Genomic DNA, 22,914 nt, shown 5'->3' with positions numbered 1-22,914 from the left:
TCACACTTTAACTTCTCCCTCTGCCCAGCCCTGCTGTCCCCCACAGGCATTTCTCCCTAGAGAACACCTCGGGGAACTTCCTGTCCGCTAATCTCTCCATCCTGCAGTCTGTTTCCAGGGAACCTGACCAAAGACACACCCATTTTAAGTATAAGACTGCGTTGGGAAAAGTAAAAAAGATAATTTTGCAGGTCTAACTAATTTAATCCTTTTACATTTTTATTGCCTACAATTAACTCATCTCCGCAGGAAATACTGACTTAGCCTTGAACTTTGACTCATGATTACTGCAGGCATGGCCTGGTGCCAAATAAAGGTTTAGTTCAGGGTTAGCCATCATCTAACTCTAGCAAAGGCAGCAGAATGAGAGTGGGACTCTAAGGGTTGTTCATCTATTAACTCCTGAGGGATTTAATGTCAAACACGACTTGAAAAAAGAAGGAAAAGAAAGCCAGAGAAGTAGTTAGATAAATCAATAAATATGTACAGAGCCCCTACAGTATAAGCAATAGGGTACCAACAAAAAAGAAAAAAACAATATGCCCTCCCCCTGTGAAACCCACAGTCTAGCTGGGAAAAGAAGCAAATATACTATTAGAGAAACTGTGTTAGTTTGTAAAGTGGGATATGTATATCGGGCCCCATGACAGTCCCTAGCAAGAATCCCCACCCCTGCCAAATGTAGGGGTAGGACAGGAGAGAGAAGAAAGAAGCGTCTACATTGAACAAAATAAATAAGTCATGGCCAGGGGGAAAGAGGCCTTTTAGAAACCTAATCCAAGGAAACTATAATCTACCAGGCAAAGGAAGGAATTTGCAGGAAGCCATGCTATTTATAAAGTCAAAAAATTGGAAACATCCCAAATGCTCAACAATAGGGGAGCGATAATAATAGAATATTATGAAGTAGTCTAGATGGAAATAATGAGCACATGTCCATTCATGGAAGTGTGATGTGAAATAGTAAATGAGTAAAGCAGAAGTGGTACATGCTCACTGGGTTTGACTATGTGGAAATACATGTCTTTATAAACAATGGCTGAGACAACTGTGTACCAGCGGAACAAGAATTTCATGTGTCACATTTCCTTTCAGCCCCCTTTCCCCTATTTGATTATGTCACCTTTCTGGCCTGATTTTTGTCTAATGTCTCCTTTTCCCTGTTATGAAAGCCTTAAAAAGGCACCCAGCAGCCTGGAAATGGGTTTTAAGTCTTCCAGAACCATTCCAGAATTCCTGTTCTCTACTATAACAAGGAAAAATATCAAGATCACCCTGAGGAATGACCAGCATCTTAGACTGAAAGATCTTTGTCTTAGAGGGAGTTGAACATTTGGAGGTGACAGAAAGATATACCTCTTTTAATGAACAAGAGAGCTACAACCTTTTTGGAAAGCCTTCTCAATAACATAGATGAATGGCATTTTTTTCAAGTGCATATTCTTCAATTCAGTAATTCCAATTCTAGGCTATACCTACTGGTATGGTGGCAAATATTTAACAACTAGGTCTCTGGGGAAAAGCCTTGGATTTGTAATGTTTGCCAGTTTCTGTGGTGCAAATACCACTCTCGTGGCCAATGCCAAGTTATCAGTGTAACATCGAGAGATATGAAAACACATGTCTACACAAAGACTTATACACGAATGTTCATAGTAGCATTGTTCATAGTGGCCAAAACAATCCACATATCCATCCAGTCGTGATACATGCATACAATACAATACTACTCAGCAACAAAGAGCTATGAACTGTTGATACAGGCAACAACATGGATGAATGTTGGGTGAAAGAAAGGGGCAGAATGAAAGTATATACCACATGATTCCTTTTATATACAATTCTAGAAAATGCAAATTATTGTGACAGGAAGCAGATCAGTGATGGTTTGGTGTTGGCAAGGAGCCAGAGGGCGGGACTACAAAGGAGCAAGAGAAAACTTTCAGGGGTGATGGCTTTGTTCGTGATCTTGACTGCGGTGACAGTTTCATGGGGGTATACATACATCAAATCTTACCCATCAGTACACTTAAAATGTATGTAGCTTATTGCGTGTCAATTATCTACAACAGAACTGGTTTTAAAAAAAGGCTAATCAGGGTCTTCTGCACTCCTGTCTCCTCTGATCTCAAGCTTCTCTTGTATCCAGGCTCACTTCCAACAGCGAACACCGCATCTTTTTCAGAAGCCTGCCCTGGGGCTGCCCGAACCCACATTGTTCTACAAAGTGGGTGAAAGTCCCTAGGTGTCCACATCTCCCGCCTCTCCTACTCCTTTGCCCCCAGTCCTCCAAGCAACCTTTAATGCCCAACAAGTACAGGGGTGTAAATACCCAGCTCCCTCACACCTTGGCCCGGATAATTCTGAGGCAGATTGTTAAAACTGGTGCAATGAAATTCCAGATGCTTCTGGTGGTAGTTGATCTAATAATGACCCCAAAGAAAGGCTATCTTCTCTTCCTTGTAGCACCACTCCACTGCCCTACCCCTGTCCATGCACCCGAATAAACTCCATTCACTCTAATCCTTATCGCAGGGCCAGCATCTGGGAAAGCCCAATTCAGACAGGGTCAAAGCTCTGGTGAGGATTTGCCCCTAGAAATTGGAAGGAGATTGATTTGAGGATTTAGTTTTAAGGTACTTCCCCCTCAGGCCCCTTTGAGTTAAAGTACAGTTTCTAAAGCTAACATCTGGCACAAGTTGGTCACAAAGGAGGATGGATAATTAAAAACAAAACATTCAAAACAGGTCATCATGATGTCTCTTACATTACTGAAAGACAATACTGAAAGAGATAGAGCAATTACAGAAAGAGGAGCCACTGACTTAAAATATCAAGATATTTGGGAGTGCTTGGCTGACTCAGTCTGTGGAGTTGCATCAAGAGTGCAAGTCTTGATTTCAGGGTCATGGGTTTGAGTCCCACATTGGATGTAGAGGTGATGCAGAAATAAAATCTTTCTTAAAAAAAAAAAAAAGATATTTGTATAAGTTGGGTCTGGAAAAAAATAAGTGGATTTCCAGGTCCTTCTCTCTGTACTGGTATCTACAGCTAACATTTGTTCTTATCAGGCCCCTCATCTCAGCCAGAAATTGTTCTATGGGCCAGGAATATGGCATTGAGGAAGACAAATATCTTTGCTCCCACAGAACAAATGCTCTAACAAACAGACACAGACAACAAACATAATAAATATCCACAAAAAATATCAGAGAGTGATAAATTATTTGCAGAGAATTGAAAGTGCGTGAAATGAAGGTAAAGGCTCCTGGTGTGGCTGCTCTCGATTTGGTAGTGTGGTAGATTTGATGACTGCTCTGCAAATATCCTCTCCCGGAGAAGAGTACTTTCCGGCCCCGTTGATGTTGGCCTCTTGAAGTGATCTGGACCATGGGGGAGGGGCCAGTGTGTGAGCTCTGAGCTGGTGCCTTGGAAGCTTCAGAGTTTCTGACTGCTCCCCTGGGAGGCACTCTGAACCCTAGGCTGAGATGTAGAGCAGGGCTGCCCCCATCACCCCACAGGCCTGTGAATCAGAGACTCCTCCTCGTTGTTTTGAGCCACTGAATTTTTAGGTGGTTTGTTAAAAAAGATGATTATAGCAACAGCTGCCTGATCCCCATAGTCAGGGCAGTCTCTCTCAGGAATTGTTTTTTTTTTTTTTAATATATATTTTTTTTTCTAGAGAGAGAGAGAAAGCACATATGAATGGCAGAAGGGGCAGAGGGAGAGAGAGACAGAGAATCTCCAGCAGAAGGCGCTGAGTGAGGAGTTGATATTTAGGCTGAGATCTGAATGGAGGGTTCATCACAGCTGCCAGTGCTGTGATGAACCCTCCAGGCAGAGAGAACATTAACAAGAGCAGAAGGATGTCAAGGTGGGCATTGGCTTGGCATGTTCAGAGAACAGAAAGGCAGCATGTGAGGCTGGACTGGGCAAGAGGCTGAGTGGGAGAGTGAGTGAGATGAGCGTGGAGGGGAATCAAGGGAAGACCAGTGTACAAAGGGATTTGCAGACAAGAATAAGGAACTGGGGGGGGGGGGCGCCTGGGTGGCTCAGTGGGTTAAGCCTCTGCATTCGGCTCAGGTCATGATCTCAGGATCCTGGGATCGAGTCCCGCATCGGGCTCTCTGCTCAGCAAGGAGCCTGCTTCCTCCTCTCTCTCTCTGCCTGCCTCTCTGCCTACTTGTGATCTCCCTCTGTCAAATAAATAAATAAAATCTTTAAAAAAAAAAAAAGAATAAGGAACTTGGTTTTCATTGGAAGTACAGAGGGAAGCCTCTGGATGATTTTAGGCAACATAGTGACACCATCACATTGATTTTTAAAAAGAGACGTCTGGCTGCTGTGCACAGAACCGGTAAAACTGGGGCCATGGCTGCTTTTCTGCTAAACTAGAATGCAGTCTCAGAATCTCCCTCAACACAGAGTTCCCGAACTACTACACAGAGTTAAAATCTATATGCCAACTTACATTCAGGTGGTGATAGACACCTAGATAAAATACATACAAAAAAAGAGCTTGGGTTGGGGCGCCTCGGTGGCTCAGTGGGTTAAGGCCTCTGCCTTTGGCTCGGTTCACCATCCCAGGGTCCTGGGATCGAGCCCCACATCAGGCTCTCTGCTTCCCCGTCTCTCTCTGCTTGCCTCTCTGCCTACTTGTGATCTCTGTCTGCCAAAAAAATAAATAAAATCTTTAAAAAAAAAAAACAGCTTGTGTACTACTTCATGCATATGTAACAAACCACCCCAAAACTTAATGACTTGAGAAAACAACAGTCATTCATTGATTCACAGATCTGCAACTTGGACAGGGCTTGGTGGGGACAGCTCGTTCCACTATCCCATGCGGAATTAGCCCGGGAGCCTCACTGGGAGGTTGGAGGCCATGCTCAGAGAGCTGCCAAGTTGGGGCTAACTATTGGCCAGGGCCTTTGGTTGTCTTCCATGTGGCCACATGGACTTTCTCACAGCCCAGTGGCTGGGATCTAAGAGCAAGCATTAGGAAGAGGACAAGCCGCAGTGTATAAGTGCTTATTAAGCATCTGCTTGCATCACATTTGCTAATTTCCCATTGGCCAAAGCTAGTCACGTGGCCAAGCCCCAAGTCAGCATTGAGGGTAGGGTCTGCTCAAGGGCAGGAACACAGGGCGGGGGGAGTGCAATCTGTTGGGGGTCAAGGATGGCACAAAACAAAAGCCACACAAACCGAACTGTAGGTGAACTTTGAAAAGAAACCCATTGATTTTAAGATTTGCTCTCATAGTCAAGGGGAAGAAGGTTTGTGTACTCAAAACAGGTTCATTTTTCAAAATCTCTTAGTTTTAAATAACTGCATAGACTTATTTTCTTTTTAGCACCTATGGCATCCACCTTTTTTTAAATGTATCTCATTCATTCGTGGTTACAAATATATAAAAGTGTAAATACTGTGATATAAAAGGATAGCAGGTCATAACGGGGGTCGTTCATTTTCCTAAGTTAGGAAGCATGAAGGACCAAAACAAAATTCTTAACAGTGTTCCAAGGCCGAATATCAGCCAAAGGTGGGATTTTTCCTTCTTTTCTCTGCAAGCCTCCCATTTCAGTAAATGCAGACTAGATGCCAGCCTCCGCAAGCCTCTGCAAGCTTGTAATGTGATCCTCTGTGACAATACAAGGGAACGTATTTATCTCCCTTCCCTCCCTCTGCCCTCTCTCTACACGTCTACCTCTGCAGTGGCCACCATTTAGCCCACATCCGACGCAGCGCATTTTACCCGCCAGAACCACACTGACACATTAGAGGAATAGCAGGTAGTGCATTCCATTTTCGACACCTGGATGAGTAGGGGTTCGGCTTTAATCTTGCGCGGCATCATGTATTTCTATTGATTCTAAGTACACAAAGAGCGAGAGTCTCTGTAACTGGCCCTACCACTCTTGTGAGCGTGAGCTGTTAACAGGAGATAAGCAAAGGCTGGCCGACCCCATGTGGCGATTCAAACCCCAATGTAGCTCTTAAATTCTCCCCGAGAGAGAGTCAAGCTAGGACAGTTAAAATTGATCTCCTCTGACTCAGTTGACCATGGGCGAGGATATCTTTCTTCAATATTTTTTTAATATTCCCCGAGGAAAAGAAGTGAGATCACTTGCAGAGAAAACAAGTGAGCTTGGGGTTCCATGGTTCTCATACCTTGAATTTATTTTGTATTTTTGTAAATTGAAGTATAAGTTACATATCATAAAAGTGCAGATTTTAAATATAGAGCCTGATGAGCCATAACACCTTTGTGACTACCATCCCAATCAACTTATGAGTATTTCCATCATCCTAGAAAGTCCCTGTACATTTCTTTCTCGTCAACCCCCCTCCCAGAGGCAGCCACTTTCTAATCTTTATAGCCATAGCTTAGTTTGGCCCATTGTTGAAAACTTTGTCTAAGTGGAAATATATAGTGATCTGTGTGTCTTTACTCAACACAATGTATGTGAGATTCATCCCTGTTGCTGAGTGTATCCGTGGCTTGTTCCTTTTTATTGTTCAGTATTGTCTAATTGTATGAATATACCACAATTTTCTTAACCATACACCATTCATTTGCAGGGTGGGGATATAAATAAGTAAGTAAGTAAATAAATAAATAAATAAATAATGGGTGTGCCAAATCTGGGAGTCAGAGATATTGGATGAGAACTGATGAATTATGAAAAAAGTGCAAACGTCTTTAAAAAAAGTCTTCCTATAAAATACAAGATTTTTTTTTTTTTTACTTCACAACCCCTGCTTTAATCTACATCTAAAGAAGAGGAAGAAACAATAAAAATCAAAGGCAAGATCCTACGACTTCAGTCTTCCCTCTTTATTTTGTATTTTGTCCTTTTTGTCTAGCTATTTCTGGAGCCCACAACGAATAATAAATAATGCCCATTGAGTGACCTTCACTTCCCACAAGGGGTGACATAGAGCAACTCTACTTAGGATAAGATCTCTCCTGCAGAATATATTCCAAAGTTTACTGGAATTATGAAAAAGATAGCATGAGGGAGATTAAGAGGTAGAGAGAGAGGAGCGGGACTCTTTCTGCCACTGAGGTTTGACAAGCCTTGGTGACTAGAGCCGCTGCTCATGGCGGCAAGAGAAGAGCTTCCCTTCCGGGCTGTTGCTGTCCTAGGACATTGCAAATGTCTTCCTCGGCAGAGCAGATGATGCTAAGGAGCACAGCCCATCCACCTGTCAGGCCTCTGTGTGTCGCTAGTCCTGACCCATCAGCTAAGTAGCCCCAGAATTCATCATACTCCCTGGTTTTGAGAGGCTCAGGGGCACCTCCGTGCTAGAGAACCTAGAAATTAAAAATGATGGAAATCATTTGCAGTGGTCACCAAATCCTCTCAGGTCACCACTTTCCAGGCATGTGGTGAGGCGGACTTTCTCTGAACCCCTTGAAATCACAGCATGTGATTTTCCTTGACCAGTGAAATGTTAACCAGAAGTGGCAGGTGTCACTTCCGGTGGAGGATTTAAGAGTCCACACACAATTTGCCATGTTTTGGTTCGACTCTTCTGGTGATCGTGCCTCTGTCAGTCTGGATTTCTCTGCAGCAATCACGAACAGGTCCTCTTTATTGATGCATGGTGGAGATCTAGTGAAAACAGGCCCCAGTGCCTTCCTGACCCCGACAGTTGGTGCCTTCTTAAATTTTGTGCCCTAGGCCCTTCACTTGCCTCACTGGTCCTGAACGAGAATTAAACTCTTCCTGTACTAAGACAATGAGATGGAGGGGGGTGGGTGGCATTGTGACCTAGCTCTCTGCAGCTCACACCCCTGTTCTGGGCTAGAAAGAGGAACAGAGACTCTAGCCCGGGGCCTGGGCTTTCTGTGACCTGGAAGCTCCGGCGCCAGAATCATTTCTGGTTTTCTTCCGAAGTAAGCCATGACATTTGGGAAAATAAAATCATATGAAGTCATCAAATTCAGTGAATTTACAGATATTCTTGTATGTGAGAGACAAGGCCAGAAGAAAAAAATGAGCAAGTTATCAAAATAATTAAGATCATCCCAGTGTAGGATGACTGGACATCAATAGAAATTAGTAAGCTAACAGGCTGGTCCAGATTCAGATCAAATGCCCACTGTGCTCTTCTCAGGACTCATTAAAAGTAGTAAAATTCCATGTATAAGCCCCACACAGACAGGCTACAGCTGACCTGCTGGGGTCAAATCAGCCTCTTCACAAACATAGTGATGGCTATAAGCAGCTCTGCCAACAGAAAACAGAAAGCCCGTAACACCCTTTATTATAGTTTGAGATGCCAGCCTACAAGTTTCCATTTGCCTTCCAAATAATCACCTAGTTAAGTACCATGTGGTAAGGAAGCTGGGTTCTTTGGAATCACAAAACTGTGATGAGCTCTCAGACCTTTTCAAAAACATCAAAGTAATTTCCCTGGGCTGCAAACCTTTGGATATACCATATAATTATGATGATTGGCACATCATGTGGCCTTATGTGGGAGATTGCTCAGGTGTTTGGAGAGTGGGCCTAATAAGGCCAAGACAAAGCTTAAGCCCAGGTGGGTCAGTTAGCTTCACACAGAGAAAATCCTTCACAGCCACAAACTACACCCACAATTGCAGTCTCAGGACAAATTCAGTCAAATTAGCCACAAAGGAGCCTGGATAAGCAATGTCTATAGCTCTCCACAACCCATCAATGCTAATGGAAAAATATGTCTGAGCACTCCTCTTCTGCTTACATGATCTCCCCGGCGGCCTGGCTACTCACACGCCATCTTTCAGACATGCTCCTCTCTAAAACATTACTACTTTGCAACAGGATAAATACCCACAAAGGTACTTCCTTTTGGCACAGGTCCTGAGCAAATTTTTTAAATTTATTATGAATGTAATTGAGCCCTTTTGCCTGAACTTCAAACTGAGTAGTCACCGTCCTCCAGGGCCTCCTCTCTTGGACGTTCTAGAACTCACAGGGCTCAGTTAAAACCAGGTCATTACCTTCTTCCCCCACCACCTGGGCATCCCGCATTGCCAGTGTCCAGAATGGTGAATCAAAGCCTGAAGGCTGCGAGTCCGAAACCTCTCTTTCCCTCATTAGCTGCATCCATCTAAAAAACGTTAGAGATTATCCACTTCAATACCTTTCTAGCCCACCCTTCATCTCCATGTCCCTCACCACCATGCCCCTCTGTGGGGCGACCTTAATGGATGCCTCACCTTCTTCCCCTGGGTCACCACAGAAGTTTCCTGGCTCTACTTTGTGGTGTCATGTCCCTCTAATCTACCTCTCACTCATGCCAGGGTGATCTGAGACAAAAATCTGATTTTGACACTCTTCTGTTTCGAAACGTCCCAAGTACTGCATTGGGTAGAGAATCAATCCTAGAGCTGCGTTCCTGGATTTTCAGATTTCTCTTAAAATACCTGTAGTTCCCTCTTGCATTCACCCACTACCCATCATAAGCTGCTTGTAAGTTCTCTGTACATGCCGTATCTTTTCACTCCTCCATGGCTTTTCTTATGTGGGGTCACTAACTGGAAAGCCCTTCTTTTCAATTCTGCCTGGGGTATATTTACTCATCACCTCCAATGTCACCTCTCTGACTCTGATGCCATTCCTGAACCTTCTTCCTCCTTTTCCCTCCTGGGGAGGGACCTATTCATTATACTGATAAAACGTTCTGACTCTGTGTGTCAGATATCTTTTGCTACAAATCAACCCCCTTCCCTCACAAAATAGTGGTTTAAGACAACAACTATTTTATTCATTATAATGTTACAATTCTGCATGTGAATTGTTCTCTTTGTGACGTCAGCTGGGACTGTTGTCATCTGGAATATCTAAAATGGCTCACTCGTGGCTGGCAGTTGGGGTTGGCTGTTGGCTGTTGTCTAGGAACGCTGCCCCTTTTTTCTTTCCTTGTTGCCACTTCTTTGGTCTTCTCCCAGCATGGTGACTGGATGCAGAGGGAGAGTGGAATTCAGAGGGGCAGAGCAAAACTTCTGAGTGGAAAAAGGGAAATTCTTCCCATCCTCTTGGAAGTCCCAGAATGCTGCTTCTACCATATTCTATTGGCCAGGGCAGTCACTGGGGAGGAAAAACAAGTACTAACTCTAAAAGAAGAGCAGCACTCTCGGAACTGGGAGCGAAGGAATAGGTGGGACCATGTTTGGAGACTAGCTACCACACTCTGTTAGTTTGAATTCATTCTATTCCTAAAATTCTGAAAGCCTCCCAAGGATAGGCACTATGTTTTAATCATCTCCTTACCCACAATTTTATGCACAGATCCTAGAACATGATACTTAGTAGTTTAATACTTATTTGCTGACTCTAGCAATTCAATTAAATCAGATTAAACCAGCCCACAGTTTTTTTTTTTTTTTAAGATTTTGTTTATTTATTTGACAGACAGATTACATGTAAGCAGAGAGGCAGGCAGAGAGAGAGGAGGAAGCAGGCTCCCTGCTGAGCCGAGAGCCCGATGCGGGGCTCGATCCCAGGACCCTGAGATCATGACCTGAGCTGAAGGCAGAGGCTTAACCCACTGAGCCACCCAGGCGCCCCCAGCCCACAGTTTTTGAGCACCTATTCTGTGATATTCCGTTTTGTTGAGTGCTTCAGAGTTACAGAAAGTGTGTTTGCCCTCCAGGAGGTTATACGTCAGGACAACATTGTGCCAAAGGGATACAACACAAAAGGAGATAATTTATAGTTCAAAGCAATTAAAGACAAGCCATCAAGGGGCAGTCCATAATTGATTGCCGTGCTAACTGTATGGGCATCTCTATAGATGGGCAATCTCTATAGATCTTCAGAGGAGGCTGTGTTCACTTCAGACAGAAGAGATTTTAAGTAAAACGTGGGGTTTAATCTGAGGCTGAATGTCAACCTAGGACCCGTGTTGGGAGACAAATATGATTATAGAAGCAATTATATAGAAATGGGACCACACAGGTTATATTACTTAATGGACCCCCACACACACACACACATACACACAATGTGGTAATTTTTTTTTCAAAAGAATCCTTGCTATAATCTATTACTCTAATAAGTAAATAAATAACATTGGTCAAAAAGTGAGTTCTATATAATTTTTTAAAATAACTGAGAGAAATGGATAAAACATAAATATCACATGTTTGCAAGTGTTTCCCCTATACTTCTCAGCCTCCTTGAGGCTGGTTTGGGCTAAAGTGCCTATGACTTCAGGTCCAAGGCAATAAAGAGTAAGTGAGAGGTCTCTGCGCTTCCTGTTTCCCTTCTGTACAGCTGCAAGTGAAGAATTCTGAGAAGGTACAACTACAAGGTGAAATGTAGCCTGCATGTAGTGTGGAATGTAGTTAACCATTGTTGAAGAGCCATGAAAGAGGGTTGCCTCACCTGCATCAGATGTGATGTGAGCAAAAAAATAGACATTGTCTTCAGCCATTGAGCTTTTTAGGTTTGGTCTATTACTACAACATAGCTTTCCCTACCCTGACTATGAACACCTGGTGCTTTCTATGAAGGAATTGAATGTCACATAATAAAAATTATTCATCCTCTATTTAGAAAAGATAAGAAGTACAGAAAACTTTCAAAATCCACTTTTGGCTATCTGCAATTGAGGATTGTCCCTTCCTGCCTAGGAGCAAATGCTGAAGAGCTTTCTAAATAGTCAGCTTCTATAATCCCTTGTGTACATTGACTGGACTCACTTTGCAGTGCTGTGCAGAGCACTCTGCAATAGCTCTGATCATGAGCAGTAGAAGGTGAGCGAGGAAAGACAAGGATTAACTTGAAATAAACAACTAATCCTCAAACCTTATTAAGTCAATATTTTCCCCTAACTAGACTTTTAACACGGCTAATAACAAGGAGAAAATGACTCTCCCTGCTTCCTCCTTCCTATCTCTCTTTCTCATGGGCTTACTAATTAGATGAATGGTAACCAAAGGGTCAGTCACCTAAGGAAACAAGGGAGCCAGGAGCTAGAGAAATCTACAATCCGTGTAACTAGAGCCTGGATCTTGGGTGGCAGCTTCACTTGGGCTGTTGCTTTGTTGCCTGAGACTGTTGTAGATGAGGTACACTAGTTCCTCTTTATTTCTAGTCTATTTCTTCCAATTATTCTGTGGACTGAAGCAATGTCTAGCTGCATACTGGATTCTGGGTCCTCATGAATTTCTTAGGGTATGCATTAAACCTGAGCCAAAGAACACCCACTCGCTCTTTGGGGTAAATTCCTCTGAAGTGAGCAGTGCCTGCAGAAGGCCCCTCTTGAGAGTGGTCCTACTTCATCCAAGGAGCTCGATCTATAAAAGGGTAATAGATTTTCTTCTTAATTATCTTCCCTGAAGAGAGCCAAGAAAATAAATATCCCAGTCTCCCTCCTCTCCTGCCCTCCCATCTCCTGCCAGTGCCTCCCATTGGCTGAGCCCAACCAGGAGCCAGAGGGCGAGGGAAACATGGATGCAGTCCATATAAGTCAGCCTCCCAGGGCTCAGAGTAAGATGAAAAAAGACAGAGAATAGTACTGGAGAAGTAAATGGAGAATATGTACCACATTGAATAAAACTGGAATGTGACAACTTTAGAGAAAATTTGTAATTAACTGAACGAATATCAGTCATCAGCTTACAGTCATCAGTCATCAGCTTACACCAATACATACAATGAGTACGTTTAAGTTTGGAGGTCTTTGCTTTGTCCTTCAAGATACCAATTCTCCTCTCCCCAAATCCAAAATCAGAACAGTGAAAAAGTGAAGTCCAGAAGGAGCATTTGCCTCTTCAGAATACAGTGTATGTAGGTGCTGGACATACCTCATTAGTACCAAACCACACCAAACAGAAGCCACCACTAAACTTTCCTATGGCCTTCACATGAAAAAGATACTCTTTGGTTGAACCATCCAGAATGCCTTAGAGTTTCCCTGCTTTGATCACCAGCTGGAAGGAACCTTCTCTGGAAAAGAGAATTCATGACCCAGTCCCAAATACTCCACACCCTCAGTATCTATGGGTCCCAACACCCCTTTCAAGGGTGTGACTCAGGGAGTACTAAAGTACTGATGAAGGGATCCTTTCTCTGGGCTCTAAAAGTTCATATTCCTACCTCCTTCTAGAGTTAATTTTACCCAGATCATGCATCTCGGCCTCTCAGATCCCCTCAAATCTCTGCTGACTACTTCTCCTGCCTGGAAGCTTTCAACAGTCCCGTGGTTCTCAGCTGCTTCTGGTTCTCTACAGGCCTTTACTGATCACACCTATTTCTCTATCTTTCTTTAGCATGCACTGGGCCAGCCTCAGCCCCATAGGGGCTACAGTTTCTATGGATGAGGCTCCTCCTGTGGCCAACTGTCTAAATGAATCCCTTCCTCCAACGGTTTGCATAAGTTCTCTGATTTCCCAGAGTACCTTCTGCCTCCTTCTCCTCGGGGATGATATCATTCCAGTCCATATCCCAGTCAGGAATTCTATGCCTTTAGATCCCATATATTTTTCTGGAATCATAACTCTGGTGAGCAGCCCAAAAAGTGCTTAATGTACCAAAACAACTCATGTAGGGTACATTATGTTTCTAGTGAGGTGGGGAAGACAATGAGGAACATTCAAGGATAGTTAAAGAAAAAGAAACTAAAATCTCTAGCCAATGTGAGATAATACATGTCAAAGATTTTATTTAAGTCATTAATTAATGAGAAAACCAGTAAGATGTTACAAATGATTCAAAGGACAATTCCAAGAGCCATAGCTATCTAAGCAGGCAATGAGGAATATTGAGATAAATGCAGAAATTGATGCAAAATGAGTCTGAAATAAGTTGCATTCCACCCAACACAACTCACTTGCATGTGGACAAGAATCATTTGCATTATTACTAGCTTTTTGCAATTTACAGAGTAACAAAATAGCTCAAAATCAATGAAAGGTGGAGATAACCATGAATAGTGCTCTATAAAGGACACCCAATAAATGTGGTTTGTTTTTTTATTTGTTGGTTTGGTTTTGTTTGCCAATTTTAAGATATTTCACAATTTTTCCAATTTTAAGGTCTTTCACAATTTTTCCTGATAGGAGAAAGGCCTCTCTTCCTTTCCCATACCAATCTATATCTAGTGCTAACTATTAGAAGCACTGCATGTGAGGTGGGAACAGATGTTTCTGTTTGTGAAGACCAATACATGGGTCCTCCTTAACTCCAAACCTCAGTAAATGCTGTAGACTCAGTGTGTGGTTCCACCCCCCAAATTCACATGTTGAAATCCTACCCCCCAGTGTGATGGTACTAGGAGGTAGGGCTTTTGGGAAGTGATGACATCATGAGAGTGGAGCTCTCATGAATGGGATTAATGCTCCTTATAAAAGAGACTGGAGAGTTCCCTCTACCATGTGGGAATACAGCAAGAAGATGGCCATATGTTTTGCAGAAGAGGGTTCTCACCTGAACCCAGTCATGCTGGCATCCTGATCTTAGACTATCAGTCTTCAGAACAGTAAGAAATAAATTTCTGTTGTTTATAAGCCACCCACTTTATGTACTTTGTTATAGCACCCAGACAGACTAAGACAACAAAGGGTAGATGTCTCCTCCCTTTTAGATAATTGTTACTCAGAGGGTGGTCAGGCATCACCTGAGAGCTGACTTAGAAATTCAGATTTTTAGCCTCTGTCTAAATCAGAATCTGTATTTTAAATGATTCCAGACCTGGATTCAGGGTGAGGAGAAAAAGATCCTAGACCTAAAGAAATCAAAAGACATCTCATATTTATTTATCAGAAGAATTAATACTATGAAGATTGCAACATACTCCCAAATTATATACAGATCCAATGAAATATCTATCAATATTCCAGCTAGCTTTTTTTGGGAAAGAAATTTGCAAACTCCAGAACAGCCAAAACAATCTTGAAAAAGAAAAATAAAGTTGGACAACCCATACTTCCCAATCTCAAAACTTACTACAAAGCTGCAGTAATCAAGACAGTATTATATCAGCATAAGTTCAAATATATTGATCTACAGAATAGAACCTGGAGTCCAGAAATAAACCCATATATCTATGGTCAACTGATTTTTAACAACTGTACAAGACCATCCGATGGGGAAAGAATAGTCTTCTCAAAAAATGGTGCTAGGATAATTAGAAATCCACATGCAAAAGAATGAAGTTAGATTCCTACATTATATCATATCCAAAAATTAATTCAAAATAGATCAGAGACCTAAATGGTCCTAAATGTAAGAGCTAAAACTACAAAACTCTTAGAAGAAAACCTAGGTATAAATTTTTGTGACCATGAATTAAGCAATGGTTTCTTGGATATGACACCAAAAGGACAAGTGACTAAAGAAAAAACAGATAAATTTCATTTCATCATAATTAAGAACTCTTATGCTGCAAAGGACACCATTAAGAAAGTGAAGACAACTCACAGAGAAGGAGAAAATACTTTCAAATAATATATCTGATAAGGGACTTGTATCAAGAATATACAAATTCTTACAATGCTACAATTAAAAGAAAAACAATGCTATTTAAAAATAAGCAATGGATTTGCATAGACATAACTCCTAAGAGTATATACAAATCTTCCTGGGAAGATAGCAGAATAGGAGGATCCTAAACTCACTTTGTCCCACAGTTACACCTAGAAAACACCCATAGCAAGGAAATAAACAAGAAAACAACCTGAAGACAAACAGAACATACTCTCTTTCCAATAAAGAAATAATAATAATAATAATAATAATAATAATGAAAAGTAAAAATGCTGAAGAAGCCCACCTTTGAATTTGGAAAGCTCATGGTGCTTCATGGTGAGGGTAGTAGTTCTGGAAAAGCTACTGGGGGTGAGACTAGTGCTAAAGTTGAATGAGCTGATAAATATGAGCCACCAGTCCAAGAATCTGTTTAAAATTGTGACATTTAATCATGACAAATACAAAAATCTTATTTGTGATGTTTAAAAAATTAAAATAAGATAACATAGCCAAAAGTGGTGATAAAGAGCAATAGATCATTCAAACAGAAAATCAACAAGGGAACTGTGGCTTTGAATGACACATTGGGCCAGATGAATCTAAGAGATACATTCAGAACATTTCACCTTAAAAACAGCAGGATACACATTCTTTTTAAGTGCACATGGAACATTCTCCAGAGTAGATCATATATTAGGTCACAAAACATATCTCAATAAGTTAAAAAAGACTGAGGTAATTCCATGCATCTGTTCCAACCACAATTCTATGAAACTAGAAGTCAACCACAAGAAAAAAATCTGGAAAGAATACAAATACATGGAGGTTAAATAGCATGCTACTAAAGAACGAATGGGTCAATCAAGAAATTAAAGAGGAAATTTAAAAAACCACATGGAGACAAATGAAAATGAAAACACAATGGTCCAAAGTCTTTGGGATGTGGAAAAGGCTGTTCTAAAAGGGAAGTTTCTGGCAATACAGGCCTATCTCAAGAAGTAAGAAAAATCTCAGATAAACAACTTAATCTTACACCTAAAAAAGCCAGACAAAGAAGAACAAACAAAACCCCAAAAGAGTAGAAGAAAGGAAATAATAAAGATTAGAGCAAAATAAACAAAATAGAAACCAAAAAACCAATAGAACAGATCAATGAAACCAGGAACTGGTTCTTTGAAAAGATAAACCAAATTGATAAAACTTCAGTCAAACTCATAAAAAAAGAGAGAGAGGACTAAAATAAACAACATCAGATGAAAGATGAGAAATAACGGCTGACACCACAGCACCACAGAAATAAATACAAAGGATTATAAGAGACTATTATAAAAACGTATATGGCAACAGAGTGGACAACCTGGAAGAAAAGGATAAATTCCTAGAAACTTATAATCTCCCAAAACTGAAATGGGAAGAAATAGAAAATTTGAACAGACCAATTACCAGCAATGAAACTAAATCAGTAATCAGAAAGTTCCCAAGAAATAAAAGCCTAGGACCAGGTGACATCACAGGTGAATTCTACCAAACTTTTAAAGAACAGTTAATAGCTATTCTTCTCAAACTATTCTAAAAAATAAAGAGGAAAAAAAGCTTCCAAATTCATTCTATGAGGCCAGCATTACTCTGTTACCAAAATCAGATGAAGACACCACAAAACAATAGAAGTGCAGACCAATATTTCTGATCAACATAGATTCAAAAATCCTCAACAAAATACTAGCAAACTGAATGCAACAATACATTTTAAAAAATCATTCATGGGACACCTGCCTTCATTGGCTCTGTTGGTAAGCATCCAGCTCTCGGTTTTGGCTCGGGTCATGAGTTCAAGAAGTAAGAAAAATCTCATGGGATCAAGTCTTGCGTCATGCGTTGGGTACCCTGTTCAGCACGGAGTCTGCTCAAGATTCTCTCTCACTCTCCTCTGCCCCACCCCTCTCAAATTAATAAATAAATCTTTAAAAAAATCATTTATCCTATCAAGTGGGACTTATTCCTGGGATGCAAGGGCTGGTTCAATATTCACAAATTAATCAATGTGATACATCACATCAACATGAGAAAGGATAAAAACAATATGATCATTTCAATAGATGGAGAAAAAACATTAAATAAAGTACACAAGCCATTCATGATAGTAGCCCTCAACAAAGTAAGTTCAGAGGGAATATATCTCAACATCATAAAGGCCACATATGAAAAGCCCACATAGCTAGCATCATATTCAGTGGTGAAAAGCTGAGAGCTTTTCCTCTAAGATCAGGAACAAGACAAGGAACAAAACTTTTATTCAACATAGTACTGGAACCTCACCAAAAAACTACTAGAACTGATAAATGAATTTAGTAAGCTCACAGGTTACAAAAATCAATATATAGAAATCTATTGCATTCCTATACACTAATAATGAAATACCAGAAGGAGAAATTAAGAAAATAATCCCATTTGCAACTGCACCAAAAATGAGAAAATACCTAGAAACAAATGTAACCAAGGAGAAGAAAGATGTATACTCTGAAATCTATGAAACACTGATGAAAGAAATCAGAGACTAGGGGCACCTGGGTGGCTCAGTTAGGTAAGAATCCAGCCCCTGATTTCAGCTCAGATCTTGATCTCAGGGTCCTGAGTTCAAGCCCTCCATGGGGCCCCACTCTGGGTGTGGAGCTTACATTAAAAAAAGAAAGAAAGAAATCAGAGACAACACAAACAAATGGAATGGTATTCCATGCTAATAGATTGGAAGGACAAATATTGTTAAAATGTCCATACTACCCAAAGCAATCTACATATTTAATGCTGTCCCTATCAAGATATCAAGAGGATTTTTCACAAAACTAGAACAAACAATCCTAAAGTTTGTATGGAACCAAAAAAGACCCCAAATAGCCAAAGCAATCCTGAAATAGAAGAACAAAACTGGAGGTATTGCAATCCCTGATTTCAAGATATACTAGAAAGCTACAGTAACCAAAACAGTATGGTACTGGCACAAAAACAGACATCTAGATCAATGTAACAGAATAACGAGCCCAGAAATAAATCCAGTACTACATGGGCAATTAATCTTCAACAAAGGAAACAAGAATATGCAATGGGAAAAAGATGGTCTCTTCAACAAATGATGCTGGGAAAATTAGTCAGCTACATGCAAAAGAATGAAACTGGACCACTTTTTTGCATCTTGCACCAAAATAAACTCAAAATGGATTAAATACCTAAATGTGAGACCTGAAACCACAAAAATCCCAGAGAGGAACACAGGCAGTAATTTCTCTGACATCAGACATAGCAACATTTTTCTTGATATGTCTCTTGAGGCAAGGGAAACCAGAAAAAACAAACTATAGGGACTACATCAAAATAAAAAGCAAAGTAAAGGAAACAATCAGCAAAACTAAAAGACAACCTACTAAATGGAAGAATATATTTGCAAATGACATATTTGATAAAGAGTTAGTACCACAAATATATAAAGAACGTATACTACTCAACACCAAAAAACCCCACATGATCCAATTAAGAAGTGGGCAGAAGACATGGTCAGACTTTTTTCCAAAGAAGACTTATAGATAGCCAACAGACACTTGAAAAGATGGTCAACATCAGTGATCATCAGGTAAATACAAATCAAAACCATGATGAGATACCACCTCAAACCTGTCAGAATGGCTAAAATCAAGAATACAATAAAAAACTGTTATTAGTCAGGATGTGGAGAAAGGGAAAAACTCTTGCATTGTTGATGGGAATGCAAACCGGTGCAACCACTCTGGAAAACATTATGGAGAGTCCTCAAAAAGTTAAAATAGAACTACCCTATGACCCAGCAATTGCACTACTAAGTATTTATTCAAAAAATATAAACATACTAACTCAAAGAAATGCATGCACCTCAATGTTACATTATTATTAGAGCAACATTATCTACAAGAGCCAAATTATAGAAACATCAATAATGAATAGATAAAGAAGATGTGATTATATATATATGTATATATATAATATATATACACACAAAATATTACCCAGCCATTAAAAGAATGAAATCCTGCCATTTGCAACAACATGGATGGATCTAGAGGGTATAATACTAAGCAAAATAGGTCAGGGAAAGACAAATACCATATGATTTTACTCATATGTGGAATTTAGGAAACAAAACAAATGAACAAAGGAAAATAAAGAGAGAGCGAGAGAGAGACAAACCAAAAATCAGACTCTGAACTGTAGAGAACAAACAGATGGTTACCAGAGGGAAGGTAGTTTGGGGGGATGGGTGGAACAGGTGAAGGGGATTAAGAGTACACTTAACCATGATGAGCACTGAGCAATGTATAGAATTGTTGAATCACAATATTGTACATGTGAAACTAATATATCAGTGTATGGTAGCTATGCTGGAACTAAGATTTAAAAAAAGAAAAGAGAAAAAGAAGTCACACAAATGGCCAATAAGTACATACAAAGATGCTCAACATGGTTAAAATGCTAAGCAAAATGACAATGTGATACTACTGTACATCCACTAAGATGACTAAAACTAAAAAAAGACACAATAACAGTGTTGGAACCTTCACACATCATTGGTGGAAATGTAAAATGGTATAGCCACTTTGGAAAATATTTGGCTATTCTTCAAAATATTAAACATAAAGTTGTCCTATGACCTAGCAATTCTACTCCTAGGTATAGTCCTAAGAGAATAAAAATATTTCTATACAAATCCCTGCAAATATTCATAGCAACATTATTCATATCCACAAAATGGAAACAACACAAATGTCCATCAATTGACAAAAGGATAAATCAAGTGGGGCATATCCATATTACGGAATAGTATTCCACAATATGGCCTCATCATGGTATCTCATCATGGCCTCAAAAAGGAAGACTAGGAACATTATGCTGAGTATAGAAATCAGATGCAAAAGGTCATATACTGCATGATTTCATTTATTTGAAATGTCCAGAATAGGTAAATCTATAGAGACAGAAAATAGATTAGTGGTAGCCAGGTCTGGAGAGTGACTGCTTATGGGTAGCCAATTTCATTTTGGAGTGATGAGAATGTGAAATCTGATCGTAGTGATGGTTGCACAACCCTATGAATATACTAAAAACTGTGCAAATATTCACTTTCAAAAGGTGAATTTTATAGTATATGAATTAAATCTTAATAGAGTTATTTTATTCTTTTCTAGTGTTGGAGGGTGGAGGGACAGAGCAAGAGGAAGAGAGAATCCTAAACAGGCTGGACCAGCAGTCCAGAGTCTGACCTCACAACCCTGAGATCACAAGTTGAGCTGAAATCAAGAGTTGGGTGCTTAACTAACTGAGCCACCCAGGAACCCATAGATTTTTTATTTTTTTTTTTAAGATTTTATCTCTTTATTTGACATATAGAGAAAGACAGTTAGAGAGGGAACACAAGCAGGTGAAGTGGGAGAGAGAGAAGCAGACTGCCCACTGAGCAGGGAGCCGAAAACGGGGCTTGATCCCAGGACTCTGGGATCACGACCTGAGCCAAAGGTAGACGCTTAACTTAACGACTAAGCCACCCAGACTCCCCTAGAATTGTTATTTTTAAAAATGGCCTCAAAACACCCTGCACTAGGGCACCTGAGAGGCCCAGTTGGTTAAGTGGGAGATTCTTGGTTTCTGCTCAGGTTCTGATGGGAGGGTGGTGAGATCAAGCCCCAGGTCCGGCTGGGCACTGAACACAGGTTCTGCTTAAAACTCTCTCCCTGGCCCTCACCACCAACCCACTTATCCATCCCTTGCTCTCTCTCTCTAAAGTAAATCAATATTTTTTTAAAAGATTTTATTTATTTATTTGACAGTGATCACCAGTAGGAAGAGAGGCAGCCAGAGAGAGAGGAGGAGAAGCAGGCTCCCTGCTGAGCAGAGAGTTCCACCTGGGACTCGATTCAGGATCCTGAGATCATGATCTGAGCCGAAGGCAGAGGCCTAACCCACTGAGCCACCCAGGTGCCCCTAAAATAAATCAATCTTAAAAAAAAAAAAAAAAAAAAAAAAAAAAAAAGACACTCAGAATTGTCCTTGGCCCTCTGCCTCACTCCGACTCAGAGAGTAACTGAATGTGGCGCCCCGCCCCTCGCCCGCCCCTCCCTGAGTGACCACGCCCCACTCGCCTAACGGATCCAACCTCCCAACGCCAGAGTAACGGACCTCATTCCAGCGCCATCCCGGAGAACACCGCAAGGTTTACTTCTTCACCTAGCTTGAAAGCACACCGCGGACCTGTCGCCACCGCCTTTAACCCCACAGCTTTCATTTTGCACCGCGGTCACCTTCGCCGTGGTGCCGGGGCCGCCAGCCATGGCCACCCCGCTGCTCTCCCAAGTGCGGCAGAACTACCACCCCGACTGCGAGGCCGCCGTCAACAGCCAGATCAACCTGGAGCTCTACGCCTCCTACGTGTACCTGTCCATGGCCTTCTACTTCGACCGCGACGACGTGGCCTTGAAGCACTTCGCCCGCTTCTTCATGCGCTGCTCCCGCAAGGAGACCCAGCACGCCGAGAAGCTGATGGAGCTGCAGAACCAGCGCGGGGGCCGCCTCCGCCTCCGCGACATCAAGAAGCCGGACCGCGACGACTGGGAGGGCGGCCTGAAGGCCATGGAGAGCGCCCTGCACCTGGAGAAGAGCGTGAACCAGAGCCTGCTCGACCTGCACCAGCTGGCCACCTACAAGAACGACGCCCAGCTGTGCGACTTCCTGGAGAGCCACTACCTGCACGAGCAAGTCGAGGCCATCAAAGAGCTGGGGGGCTATGTCACCAGCCTGCGCAAGATGGGGGCCCCCGAAGCCGGCCTGGCAGAGTACCTGTTTGACAAGCTCACCCTGGGCGACAGCGACAAAAAGTACTGAGTTGGGACTGTTTTCCCCATAGCCCCAGGCCTCATGGTGACTTCGCCTGGTCACCATGCTGAGCATGCGTATTGCAGTATTGCCTTTGCAAAAAATTCCAGTTTTTTTCTTCCTGTTCTGCCATAAATAAATAAAGTTGTTTGGTTTCAATAAAGTTATTTGGCTCTTAAATAAATAAAGGTCTTTGATTCGTGTGTGCAAATGTGTGCCCTTTAAAATTTGTAAGCAGGTGTCCAGGAGTCTCTCCACCCACCCAACCCTATCCACATATAGCTCAGGATCTTGGGAGATGGAGGGGGAAGGTATTCCATGGGACCTTGGAAAAAACAAATCAATCTTTCCCTGATAAACAATGTGAGGGTGGGGTGGGGTGAGATGAGGTGGGTGGTCTGGGGCCTTGGTGTCTGTGGGTGCATGTGTATGATAAAAGCATTAAAAAAAAAAAAAGCCCACGGTCTAGAATTCATCATAGTAGTTGCCCCTGGGGAAGAAGGGCAGGAAGTGGGATTGCACAGGGATGCACCCTGGGCTACAGTGATAATGGGAAGG

The 22,914-nt window shown here is 41.6% G+C and overlaps 1 protein-coding gene across 1 annotated transcript; it reads left to right on the top strand.

Moving 5' to 3' along the window:
- The first annotated feature begins 21,654 nt into the window (after positions 1–21,654).
- LOC131821409 (ferritin heavy chain-like) lies at positions 21,655–22,481 on the top strand. Its single transcript, XM_059157494.1, has one exon. The coding sequence runs from the start codon at positions 21,814–21,816 to the stop codon at positions 22,363–22,365; it is 552 nt and encodes a 183-aa protein (XP_059013477.1). The 5' UTR covers positions 21,655–21,813; the 3' UTR covers positions 22,366–22,481.
- The last annotated feature ends 433 nt before the right edge of the window (positions 22,482–22,914 follow it).

Source organism: Mustela lutreola, chromosome X (genome assembly GCF_030435805.1).
Source record: "Mustela lutreola isolate mMusLut2 chromosome X, mMusLut2.pri, whole genome shotgun sequence".
Lineage (NCBI taxonomy): Eukaryota > Metazoa > Chordata > Mammalia > Carnivora > Mustelidae > Mustela > Mustela lutreola.
The sequence above is the reverse complement of the archived record's forward strand: the minus strand, read 5'-3'. Positions and strand labels throughout refer to the sequence as shown.